The sequence below is a fragment of the Mauremys reevesii genome, linkage group 1, assembly GCF_016161935.1.
Source record: "Mauremys reevesii isolate NIE-2019 linkage group 1, ASM1616193v1, whole genome shotgun sequence".
NCBI classification, from domain to species: domain Eukaryota; kingdom Metazoa; phylum Chordata; order Testudines; family Geoemydidae; genus Mauremys; species Mauremys reevesii.
Window position 1 is genome coordinate 125,542,718 of NC_052623.1, and position 13,819 is coordinate 125,556,536.

Sequence of the window (13,819 nt, forward strand, 5' to 3'; positions counted from 1 at the left end):
ACATTCAAACTGCCTGAAAAATGCCCAAAGCAATGAAGTCAAAAGAAAAGGGATGGGAGCTAAGTGAACCACCACTGTCTGCTGCTGCAGAGGCAGAAGACCTGTCAACTAGTGGGAGAACAGGGCGTAGCCAAGGCAATGTAGCTTTGGCTCATCTCTAGAAGCTGCATAGAGGAGGAGAGGAGCCCATGTGTAGCAGAACTGTAGGAGATACTGGGCTGCAGAAAAAGAACTTGGCATAGATACAGCCTTAAAGATTTGAACCATTTTACAGTTCTCTTCTATGTACCCGCTACATATTACCATAAAAAGTCATACTAAAGTCTTTGTGACTGAAGTTTTATTTAGAGGGAAATTATAATTTTTGCATATACATGGCACAAATTAATTATATACAATACACTTCCCATGATAAGAATTATGATGCTGTTCACAGAAAGGTATCGATTTGAGATACATAATGCATAAGCTAAAATATACAAACAGGGAGAGGAGGTGAACCTAATGGCCTTTTTCTTTTAATTACCTATAGACGTATTTCAAGGAATACTGATAATTTAATGTTCAAAAAGTTTTTTAATAAACAAACTTCTAGTAAAGTTAATTGAAATATTTATAATACTATTCAGCTGCTGCACAGTATTTCCAATATACAATCAAGAAGTTACACAGAACACAAACACTTATTATGAAAAAAATCTATTGCACCCACAATTTAAAGGTTTCACTGCTTTTTCTGGATGCTGCACTACCATATGTATATAAACATTTACAACACTTTAGTAAACACAAAGCTTCTAAATGTAGTGCAGTCTTATGGGGGACACTCTCAACTCTTAAAATAAATGTTAAATGCCCATATACCGTGCCATTTATTCTAAGCAGATGCCTTAAGTTATACTCCATTATTCCTATTGTGAGTAACAAACAAGCTTTCCCCACGTTCAGAAGATTAGTATTCCTCTGGTTATACATATTCTGTACTCCTTTGCTCAAATGCCACGAGTGGCGTTTCATGCCTCAGTGCTTGTGACATATTTGTCTCTTATGTTATTTGCTTCAATGTCCTGTTAAATAATCCTGTGTAGAGTCTGAAGCAAAAGAATCTGCATCTTCATTGTCGGAATCATCGCTACTGTCATCAGCAGCTGGCTCTCCTGTCAGTGCTATCCGGGCATAATCATCAGTGTCTATGGACTTGCAGAAATGAATGGCATATTTCAGTTTTTCCTCCAGTACCTGCTTGCAAGAATACCTGGGCAGTTTCAGCAGAAAGAAGCATGTATAGGACTCAGGAAGGAAGTGGTCTGGAGGATTGTATTTATCCAAAACCTGTCAGACAACAAGAACAAGCCATTAGTTTTACTGTTCAACAACACAGAGATTACATACTAAAATAAGACAAGGATTAAAAATAAATAAATAAAACCGCCACATATTTACCCTGATGTTAAGAAGACACTTAAAAATAATAGCTGCTAAGTCAAATACATCTTCTTCATACTAAATCAAAAACATTGTTCTATATAGTATGAGGCTATTAGAAATGAATAGTATATGCTAAAGGAACAAGCTAGATAAAATCCAACTATTCGCTATGTAACTGGTAAAATATAAAAAATGCTCTAGTGCTAAAAACATAGCTTCAGTGTATTAAGTTGAAACATCTGATAAGATAACGGGTCTCTTACGTGAATACTAGCAAAATCAGGGCTGACTACTACTGAAGAAACTCACCAAAAGAAGCAAAATAGGCAGGGAGTGGGGGGTTGGAGGAGGGTATTTAAAAAAAAACAACAAATCAATTGCCCAGCACAGAAAATAGTGAGTTGGACCAAGGGCAATATTTAAATGAAAGTTTGTTGCTTAGTTATGCATTTTGCATCCTCTACAGCTCTATAAACTCTAAAGTGAACTTGATAGTAAACTGGCTTAGTGAAGTTAGCACATTTTCCTGTCTGCCACCACTCCTTCATTACCAACCTGCAGGTCTCTTGACCTTACCTGAATAACAAAATCCCTGCCTCTGAAGTCTGCAATAGTTCTAGGTAGCCTTGTCCTGCCCCATACAAAACGTAAGAAGAGAGATCGTTCTGTATTGGAGAAGGATTCCATCACCTCCCAGAACCACTGTATCAAGGAGGCAGTAGGTTCAATTCCCTTATATGTTGCTACAGACTTCAAAAGGTGAAGTGGGATATCTGGGCTTCCACATACCTGAAAATAAAACATGAAGACAAGAAAAAGAACTGATTAGAAATCAGTCAAAAGCAATTTGTTCCCTTCTTTCAATCAAAATGTTTAATCAGCTTTTTCAATGACAAAATGAACATTCCAAACATCTACTAGTTATGGTCCATTAACTCCTTCAAACAGTGAGGCTTAGCATCAGGGACAATAACTAGCCTCCTTTTATGCAACTGCAGTACTAAACTTAACACTTTACAACTTTGAAGTGCTGTACAAAATTGAATTATCCCTCAACAGCTCTTTCAATGATTTCTTTCCAAGTCAAATGTCAGATCTCAGCAGTTCCTGGTTCTTAGCTCCACACTTAATCTATCACATCATACTGCCCAATTGCATAAAAAGTAATCCTTGTGAAAGTACGATAGGACAACTATATAAATATTTTCTACTCCTCTCCTTCACCTACAAATTACATGCAATCTACTATAATTAGACTGCATGTTTTTACTAAAGCTAAAACATGAGAGTTGGTTCAATAAGACTCGAGTAAATGGCCTAATTTTACATCATCAATCCAGCAGAAGTAGCGAATGAGAAAACCTATACCATTGTTTCCAGTTCATATCCCGTAAAGAGTGAAAGAAGAGGAACAGGAACAACCCGGGCCATCCCTTCCCGAACTGCTGCAACTTGTTCATCAAATTCATGAAGCCTGCAGAAAGACATTTCATCGGAAATAAGTTTCAGTGAACACTTATCGTGATCCTTTGAGCAGCTTGCATTGTGAATTAAAATTACTGTCCAAAAATCATTTCTTAATTATGCCAATTTGTTGCCTCATTTATACTAATCAATAAACATTTGGGACGACAACATTTTCACATCCTGGGATGCCCAGTTCAGCTCCTAAATGCAAATATAGTTATTTAATTAAAAGTGGCTTCATTTTAAGAAGTGCAGAGCACCTCCAGCTCCATTGACTTCAGAATTCTGGCTGCTCAGTGCTGCTGAAGATTAGAACACTTATTATGGGTCTACATATGGATTCAGGAGCCTAACTAGGCACTCGGGGGTAGAAATTTTGGCCTTAGTTTTTAAAACAAGGTTGGAATTTGCTTAATGTTTTCTAGGCAGGAAAGAATTTCACCAGTTTTTGAATCCCTTTTAGCTGCACATGAAGTATGAAAGTATGTGGGAATGCCAGCTGTAAAATGACTACGCTGTCTTCACATTAAAAAAGCTTAGTTAAACTTTCTCCGTTCTTGTTAAAGATTTTTTTCTATGCTCTTGTCCAATTTAGGAGGTTCACAATTTGGTGAAGTTGGATATAATTACTGTCAGATTAACTACTAATATGGAAGCTGCGCAAGTTATCCTATATTAAAGGATTACACTATATTAAAAACAAATGCTCCATCTTTAATTATGATTATTTTGTGTGTAGGATCCCATGCAATCTCCAGCAAGATGGACCTAACTTTTGCAAAACTCTGGCTAAAAGCCCCGTGTACGTATATAATGAAACGACCATTTCTGCCCCAAAGAGTTGACAATCTAATTATATGGAGGAACAGACCAGCACAAAGATGAGGGTGGAGCAGAAGATAACAGTCCAGGCTGATTTTACTCAATTAAACTGGGGAATCATAGAGGGATGTGGTATTCCTATTCCTGGCAAACTCTGGCTGTCAGAAAAGCCCTATGTGAGCCATGGGTAAGCAAGGTAAATTAGACGATCCCCAAAATCCAGGGCCACAAAGCCACCTTTCCAGCCACTTTTCCTACCCATACTCTTATCTTGACCTAAGCACATCTCAGCCAAATTGGAGTATATCTGCCTCACATTTGAAGGTTAGATGGCATTAGGCAAGGATTGAAAAGTGAGGATAAAATTTTTATTAAAGCTAATGTTAAAATGATATAATACATAGGTTAAGAAAAGAGAGTGTCTGTATATCTGGGTATAGTGCTTAAATTATCCAAAAGAACAAAGGTTGGTTTAAAAGTAATACAATACATATAGTACATAATCAGCAATAATCCAAATAAGATTAATATCTAAACTATATTGTTAAATATATTAGCATCCAAATATTCAGGTACATCACTCATGTAAAATTACACAGAGTGTTGGTTGTAGAAAGCAAATATAGGAATGAGTGTAAATTGTCCCTCGGTGATTGAGAATTTAGATAGGTTGTCCCTTAGACGATACATTTTAAAATTACATTTAAAACAACTGAAGTCTCAAGTCAACTGCCAGAGGCAAAACTTGCTGTTTCAATTTTGCATCTAAAACTGAATAGAAAGCCAAGGGAAAGATTGGAGTCCAGATGTAGCAGGCTCTTGTGGTCCTGCTCTGCATTAAAAGGAGACTAATGACAGTCTGCATTAACTGGAACTTCTGAGAGGACTTTAAGGATAAGCCCAAGTAGAACACATTACAGCAAGCCAGGCTGGAGATGACAGACATGAACGACTATTGTGAAGCCCATGCCAGAGGAGGCTGAATCAACCTCTGGGCAAGCCAAGAGGACAAGAGACAGTTTCGGCCACCACTGTCAGCTTGAAACAATCCCTTCTTATTTTCTCAACAATATGCCTGACCTAATGATTCCATTTTTTCCTTCTCAAAGGATATTGATTTATACAATAATCACAGGGGAAAAATTGGCTAATACTGTACACGAAGCCAGAGCACTGCATTGCATGACATTGCGTAAAAGCAACACTTCTCTAATTCCCACAATTTCTTTAAATCTAACAAGTGAAGTTATTCAACGAACCTGTAGTTTATTGCCAGTCTCACATATTCAGCTCTATTATCCAGTGTAATATGGGTATATTTGGAACTCAACTGAATGTCTTGACCACTTGCATTTGGCACTGTGAAGGGAAGGCTCATGGCTTCGAACTCTTCAGAAGTAGCTTCATTGTCTCGAATGTACATAAGCCCAGGAATAAAATCTTTATCAACCTTTCAAAGAAAAACAAATCCATGAGCTAAAACTGAAGTTATTCATTCTTCACCTCTGTGTACTTTTCATATGGCACGGGAATGTTTCTCATGATAGGACAAGGGGGACTAGTCACACCAACTACCCAGAATTAATAATTGACATGAAAGCAGTCATACAACTGGCTTTTTAAATAACAATGTAGCATGGTACTTTGCAAGAAACCTCATTAGTTTTGTTGGGGGGGAGGGAGAAACTGGACCACAGAAAAGGGAAAGGAAAAAGTATCTGCCAAGAAACCAGATCACACCACTGAGATTGGATTTATGGATACCTCACATGAACTATTCCCTTGTTCTCAAAAGAACATTGCAACACTTCACAAGACTCCTGCTTGACAAGAACAAGGATCAATATGTTAAGTCAATTCTCAGAGCAGTAAGCATCAGACAACCTGACACAGATAAGAAAAAGGATAACGCATTCTGGGAGCAACAACAATACAAACATTATGCACAAAGCAGGGCCAGTATTGTCACAGTTCAAGGCTAGCTGCAGCATTGACCCCTTCTGTCTGAGTGCACCTCTTCCAGATGTCAGGCCTGCACTTTACTTCCCTGGGGCAGAACTGAGAATCCTGTGGTTCTCCCACTCTCAGACTGGGTCATGAAGTAAAGTACCCCGTGTAACCCATCATTCCTCAGCAGGCCTGACTGGGTTCAAGACCTGCAAGATTTTCCTGTGACCAGTATGAAAACAGTGATCCAAAACAACCCTTTCAGAACAAAATATTGTTTAATTTGAACCATAGGAATAAATCATAACAAAAGCTAAAGGATGGTAACACAAACTGTCTACATGTTTAACTGTCTAACCTAAAATTTAGGCAGGTCCCCTTGCATGTGTGTTTTCCCACTACACCTTCAAGCTCAGGGGCTCAGGTTTTTTTTATCTGCTCCAAAGTTCTTTGTTTGAGTTTTCCAGCTTGAAAGTTCCCCTGGGATTACATGCTGGAACCTTTCCCCAATAGAGCCAGCCAGACAGTTAATCACCTGCACTGTCCTTTTAAGGATTGGTAACTAAAGGGCTACTGCTCCTGTTGCAATTAAGTCCTTGAAACCATACAGAAAACATAAAAACAATCAGGCAAACGGAGAACATCTAATATTTATACACTATTACAGGCATCTTCAAAGCATATCAATGAAAGAAAAAATATCTTTTTTAAAAGTAAAAAACTGACTCGAGACAGGTAAGAACCCGGGAAAACGTATGAATGAGGTGCTGTGAAGTTGTTAAGCACTGCTGTGAGCTGAGATAATACGGCCCTTACAAAACTTCTCTGCTGACTGCAGCTTGAAAGGAACTGCTCTTGTAACAAAGATCCTAATAAAAGTGTCTGGCTCTTATATAGTGCTATTCGTCTTTAGATCTCACCGGAGCTTTACAAAAGAGGTCAGTATCATTATCCTCATATTACAGATGGGGAAACAGACTCAGAAAGGTGACGTAACTTGCCCAAGATCACCCAGCAGGCCAGTGGCAGAGCCTGAAATGTCTCCTGATTGAGTCCAGACCAGTGTTCTGCCCACTGGGCCACACTGTTCCTCATAAAAGCATCTCAACTTTTAAATGTTCAAAGCTGTGGAGTTCCTGCTTGGTTTCCTTCTAGAAGCATAAACTCAAGTGCAGAAATACACAGAAGTGTACCTGTGAAGATTAGCCTTTACTATAAGGGTAGCAATACACTTAAACTGCATAGAAGACCATCCCTTACACCACACAACTTCTTGTCCTAGAAGTCCACTCCAAACAATTCAGGAGCGTTGTGTGTACAATTTTGATCCATCTTTACTAGAAAGTCCCCTTTAAGCAACCAGTTTCTCATTTCCCTTTGTGATAGCTTAAGACAGGTTTCACTGTGTTCTGTAATTCAAACAATTAGTTTAACTCTTTTCATAAGACTTAAATTGATTTAAATTTCTAACTTTAAGGACAAAACAGAGTTTTACACTGTCTCAAAGCTAAAAAGGTTAGTCAAAATGCAACAAGCTACAGCTGCAGAAAGTCAGTCTCATGTAGAGAACTTATGCTAACTTCTCTCTCGCTTTCTGTAAATTAGGCCTATTCAACACTTAAAATTAAGGACATGAAGCTACAACACTCAGGGGTGTAAAAAAATCCATAACCCTGAGCAACATGGCTATTGACGACCTAACCCCCAGAGTAAACACAGCCAGATCGGCGGAAAAATACTTCTGTCAATGTAGCAACCGTAGTTCAGGAAAAATCCCTTATGACAGTGTACACACTGCATCTATACTGCAGGTACATGTCGGGATAGCTACAGCACCATAGCTGCGCTGGAACAGTCCCCATAAGGTAGACATGACCCTACATCTATGATCAAGAACTGCATACTTACTTCACTGAGATCAGCAATTGTTAGGTTCATCCCTGCCAGCTGTTTCCATACTGGTTCTGCCAGATTGAGGCTTAGCGGGCTGCCAGTTCTGATAGCAATGCCCAGCAGCACACCTGGACATGTAAAAAATATGAATAATAGAATATCAGGGTTGGAAGGGACCTCAGGAGGTCATCTAGTCCAATCCCCTGCTCAAAGGAGGACCAATCCCAAGACAGATTTTTGCCCCAGATCCCTAAATGGCCTTCTCAAGGATTGAACTCACAATCCTGGGTTTAGCAGGCCAATGCTCAAACCACTGAGCTATCCCTCCCCTTAATTTATGTTTTAAATTCTACACATTTCTCATGGTCAAAGATTTGGTAAAGTTATTACAATGCTGCTAAGAAATTTACCCAGGAAACGAAACATGTTCATATGTAAGAGAGACTTGGCAGCAGGGTTTAACAGAAAGCAATCTCTATTTGCTCCAGATTCATCTCTTCCATTCGGGGTCACAATGAGGAGAGGGGTAAGCCCATTCTGGAGCTCTTCACACATTTCTGCTATTGATTCACTGTAACCTCCACCACAATCATCCACGGACTCGCCTTGTGAAAACAAAAAAGTTGGTTTAAACATGCAGATCTTTTCAAGAACGTTTCCAAATGCAGTCCTGAATTAAATGTATTAATATTTCTCCTTTGCGACAGATAAATAGAAAAATTGTATTTAAAAGCTGCATTGTCATATTGATAAAATAATTTAATGCATTTTAAATTTTGGTTCTGTAATATATTTTCCTCCTTGATGGACATGATTATTTTACAACCTTGTATAAGCGTTACCATAAACAGCCAGACATTTTAAAACATCTGTGGACTGCAAAGCTAGCATTTAAGAACACAACAAAAAGAAACAAAACAAATTACTCTGCTTAATCAACATGACCTTGATTAAGAGTAGTTTAAATTAATCCTATTTTATTTATATTATGATATTTTTAAACTCCCGGTTAAACCGTATTCTCTCCTAAAGCTACCAGGTATTATTACTGTGTCACCATTGGGCAAAAGAAGGAAGCAGGAGTATGGCAGGAAAAATAAAAGATTCAGTGAACATAAGGTTCTTAGGGAATATTTTAAAACAATCGTTCACTTTGATACAGTTCTAAAAATGTCAATATAGCCATAGATTGGAAGTTTATTAGCAACATCCTAATCTAGTTTACTTTTCACCATTAAAGCAAAGTAAAATGCAAATTGTGAGCCAGATTCAATTTCAGAGTTACATTTGGGTTAGAAATCTGCATCTTTGATTTTTAAAGTTCATTATCTTTGGAATTTGAGATTATGATGATGGAAACATTTCTACTGATACAAGGTTTGACAAAACCTAAACATGGGGCCTGAATTTCTTGGAAAATGGCCTTTGCACTGCTGAATATACTAAGCATTTTCTTTTTTCCCCATGCTCTGCTGTAATACCACCCCCCATTCCCCAAAAGGAATAAAAGAATATGGTTATGGGGGAAGTAGAGTTGAGAAAAAAGTTATTCTTACCAACAAACTTTACTTTCCAAACACGATGAGGTAGAAGAAGACTGTCTGGACTGAAGGAACTCATTTTAGCACACATTTGACCAAACACTGACTTTGTACCATCAGGACCAGCCAATCCACCTTTACTTCTAGAACGCTTTACCTAACAAGTGAACAAGTGCATGTTATAATGTGGCTGTACCACATTGTGTTACATCAGACCATAACAATGTTTGAGTATTGTTGACATGCTTGGCACTGTACTCACACAAGACTGTACCTATGGCAAGGAATTTACACAGGCTAACACTGATGGGCCAAAGTTCAATTTCAAATGGCCCAGGGTTTTTTAGATATGCAATCTCCCCTTCCTGCCAGGCTCTTACTACCATACATTCTCCTCCAACTGCCCCATCCTCCTCCAGGCACAAGGAGACAAAATCAGTTTAAATTTCCACTATTGCCTCCTACCAAGACATTTCCCCACCTCAGCCCTTTTGATCCATCACCCAAAGCAAAAGTGAGGCAATGGGGGAAGAATGAACATGACCATACTGGGTCAGACCAATGGTTCAGCTAGCCCAATATTCTGTCTTCCGACAGTGGCCAGTGTCAGATACGTCACAGGGAGTGAACAGAAAATAGCAATTTATCATGTAGTCCAGTAACAGCTTCTAATAAGTAGTAAGAAGTTTAAGGACACACACAGCACGGGATTGCATCCCTGACTATCTTGGTTAATAGCCATTAATGGATCTATCCTCTATGAACTTATCTAATGCTTTTTTGAACCCAGTTATACTTTTGGCCTTCACAACATCTCCTGGTAATGAATTCCACAGGTTGACTGGGTGTTATGTTAAGAAGTACTTTCTTATGTTTGTTTTAAATCTGCTGCCTATTAATTTCACCCTTGGTTCTTGTGTTATGTTCTTTTCATTTTGTCCATGCCATTCATGATTTTATAGACCTCTGTCATATCCCACCTCAGTCATCTCCTTTCTAAATTGACCAGTCCCAGATTTTTTAATCCCTTCCCATATGCAAGATGTGCCAGATCTCTAGTAGTTTTTCTTGCCTTTCTCTGTACTTTTTCCAATTCTAACACATCTTTTTTGAGATTGGGAAACCAGAACTGCACGCAGTATTCAACATGTGGGCATACCATGGATTTATATAGTGGCATTACATTTTCTGTCTTATCTATCACTTTCCTAATGGCTCCTAAAGTTAGCGTTTTTGATTGCTGCTGCATATTGAGTGGACACTTTCAGAGAACTATCCACAAGGACTCCAAGATCTCTTTCTTGAGTGGGAACATCTAATTTAGACGCCATCATTTTGTATGTATAGTTGGGACTACATTTCCCAATGTCCATTATTTTGCATTTATCAACACTGAATTTCATCTGCCATTTTGTTGGCTGGTCACCAGTTTTGTGAGATGCCTTTGTAACTCTTTGCAGTCAGGTTTGGACTTAAAAATCTTGAATAATTTTGTATCATATGCAAACTGTCACCTCACTGTTTACCCCCTTTTTCCAGATCATTTAGGAATATGTAGCATTTATGAATGTTTTAGGGAAAAGGCTAGAATAGGGATGGATCCAGCTCTCATGATTTGTTTGTATGTAGCCTTGCCAACCTCAGATTGTGGAAATTTCAACTTTCATTAAAAAATAATACTTTTTCTAGCCCTCTGCAGAGATAATCTTTTAAACATGAACTGAGTGTAAGCTGATCTGCAGAAAGCCTGAAACAATGACTCAGAGGGAGGAACTCCCTGTTTCCTATCAATCTCATTTAAATGTCAAAGGACAACATGTCCCACTGCAGTGTCAACCTTAACTATTAATGATCATTTTAGGATCAAGAGAGGAATTAAGCGTGGGAATTGGTGTTGTTGAAGGGAAGAAAATGTAGAGGGGGGAAAAACAGAGGAGCCTCACAAATAAAGAAAAGAAACAGAAAAGGGGAAAGAGAACCAAGGCCAGAAGTGGCAGCCTAAAGGTGGGAGAGGGCTCACATCAGTGGCACTCACAATAAGGGATTGAACAAATAAATAATAAATAGAAGTGTAGTGATGGCAAACTTTTCACTCATATCTGTGGGAGATTAGGCATGAATCGAGGGGAGTATTAAGTCCTTAATTTATACCCCAACCCATGGACAATAAGTAAACTCGGCCCTCCTTCAAATCACTTTGATCCTGACCACATTAGTGAGACCAGTACCGTAATACCATGTCCAGTTCTGGTTTCCATACTTCAAAAAGGATGCTGAAAAATTATAAAGGTCTGGAAAATATCTGATAGTTAAGAGACTAAAGCAGCTCAATCAATTTAGTTTGTCCAAGAGAATGTGATCAAGTCACTTCTTAACCAACTGCAAGTACCTATATGGGTAAGAGATTTCTGATAATAGATGGCTCTTATCTAGCAGAAAAAGGAATAATTATAATAACAGCCAATGGTTGGATGCTAGAAAAATCAGATGGGAAATAAGGTGAAAATTTTTAACAGTGAGGGTAATTAACTATTAGTCTGACCTAGTGTAACATGATGGAATTGACATCACTTGAAGTCTTTAAATCAAGACTAGATGTTTCTAAAAACTCCAACTGAAGTTATGGGCTTGATGGAGAAGTTACTGGGTGAGGTTCTATGGATGGTGTTATGCAGGAGGTCAGACTAGATAATGGTCCTTTCTAGCCTTCACATCTATGACACCTCTGGGCTAGAATAATGCTTCTGGCCCTGACACAAAGTGGGACCCTGCAGCTACCAGTTTGTTTCAGGTGGGATTGAGTCTAAGGATCCAAGCTCAATGAAGACTGGAAGGACAGGGTAAAATCCTGTTTTCATTAACCTACTCCACAATGAAAATAACAACAGGCAAACAGAAACAACATAAAAGATGCTATTGCCTCTATAAATCCCTTATATATTCTTCATAATATGAAACTGTGAATACTGCAATTATTAGGTTTCCACCACAATTTTGAGAGTGGATTTGGAGCTGGGCCTTGGGTGGCTAACAGGGGGGGGGGCCCCAGCCCAGCCCCCAGGTAGTGCCTGTCTCCAGGCCCCCGTTCTGAGTCCCCGGGCAGCCAACAGGGAAAAATCGTGGATATGTAATAATGGACCTTATAACTATTATTACTTTTCCACGATTTTCCTTGGCTTGTCCACAACTCAACCACAACTTTTGGACAATCATCCCATGATTCAAATAGGACCTTACTCATTTAAGTTATAGATATGAGGAAACTGCACTACTGAAAGGTAATTTGAGAGTATGGGAAGTAAACACTAGTAGAAGGAAGCTAAGCTGAAGATGCTCTTAGTCAAGCTCCTCAAAAAAATTCAAAGCTGCAGCACTCTCTTTATATTACATAGCATTATGTCAGGAGAGGTGGGCTAGCAAAAAGCCTTTAAATAGTTATAGAGAATTCCATAATGTGATGAGGCAGCAGAATATAAACAAAGCAGAATATATTTCTGTTCATTAACAAAAGTGTCAGATCATTGCAATTTTAAAAAAATTAATTTGGCTGATCTAATTCCATAAAAAGTTAGATTTCCAACTTTGTACACTATGTACCATAACATGAAAGGACAAAAAGCAAAAGGACTATATAAGTTTGAGATCTAGTCAGTTTAAGTGAAACAGTACTTTACTATTCAATGTTACAGAAATATTTGCGGAAAAGGCCTGTCTGGCCTAAGGCTTGGCATTACATTTGTCAACGTCAATGATGGGGGAAAAGAATCCTCTCATAATAACCACTTCCCTCAATGTGACCACATGTGATACCCAGGAAAGGACAAGAGTTTAATACTTGAGGGCATTTTAAAATGAGCTTCAGTCATGTAAGCAAAATCAAGATAAACTCATGTGACAATGTAGGGGTATACAGACATCAGAATCCATCATTTTCTCTTCATATTATGTAACTTCTTGGATTTTCACGAGATGGTCCACATATGTGCTTGTCACACTGTCAAGCACACGATGTCTTGATAGTTGTAGTCCACCCCAGAAATTTTGTCTACTGGGCTAATCCCACCCCCATTCCCCCGCCCCGTCCTTTGCCACACATACAAACTGTTTAAACCTACTAAAAAGGAAGTGCACAATTCTGTATCCCAAAATGCTGCCTTATAGCTCTGATCTGGAAGCACTCTGTGTAAATTCAATTGGAGGGATCAGACAATGTAGGAAATAACCAAGCTACAAAGTGACTTGGAGAGATTAGAGCACTGGGGGCTGTAGATAATGTGGGGGGAATCAGTATTAATAAATGTGAAAGCTTACACAGAGAGAGGAGAAAAAACAGCAGTTGCCAACAGGAAGGTGAGGAAAGAAGGGTAGGATAGCCAGCCACATATAACAATCAAGCAAAAACACAAATGGCCAAAAAAAATACCTTTTTGCCAAGATGTATAAATCTGTGCCACAAAGTTAAACAAAATGGCAATTTCCCTCACATTTTATAAACTTTAGCTTGTTATTCTGCTATTTAAGGGGTCTACAGGAGATCAGCACTGTGTGGCTGACTGAAAGGTGGCTTATAGCAGAATGAAGGACTGAAGATCTTGAAGGGAGTAGGAGATGGTTATAGTAAATACAGCTGTCATTCAGGGCTCCAAAATTGTGCAGGCACAGAGCTATGCTCCTGCAAGATTAGAGTTGGTCATGGCAGAAGATTTCCTCAGATGTGCAGC

At 38.7% G+C, this 13,819-nt stretch overlaps 1 protein-coding gene across 4 annotated transcripts in view; it reads right to left on the reverse strand.

The window, feature by feature from the left end:
* Positions 1-556: 556 nt before the first annotated feature.
* Positions 557-13,819, reverse strand: part of HERC2 (HECT and RLD domain containing E3 ubiquitin protein ligase 2) — a 201,145-nt gene continuing 187,882 nt past the window's right edge. For 3 of the 4 annotated variants that reach the window (XM_039525664.1, XM_039525678.1, XM_039525672.1), the window contains 7 exons: positions 9,114-9,255; positions 7,968-8,162; positions 7,573-7,685; positions 4,977-5,167; positions 2,797-2,902; positions 2,005-2,217; positions 1,060-1,332 (listed from right to left, as the gene is read on the reverse strand). In XM_039525664.1, the coding sequence (XP_039381598.1) occupies positions 1,060-1,332; positions 2,005-2,217; positions 2,797-2,902; positions 4,977-5,167; positions 7,573-7,685; positions 7,968-8,162; positions 9,114-9,255 (1,233 nt within the window). Of the gene's footprint in view, positions 1,333-2,004; positions 2,218-2,796; positions 2,903-4,976; positions 5,168-7,572; positions 7,686-7,967; positions 8,163-9,113; positions 9,256-13,819 lie in introns of all 4 variants that reach the window. The other variant, XM_039525659.1, reaches the window with a different exon arrangement.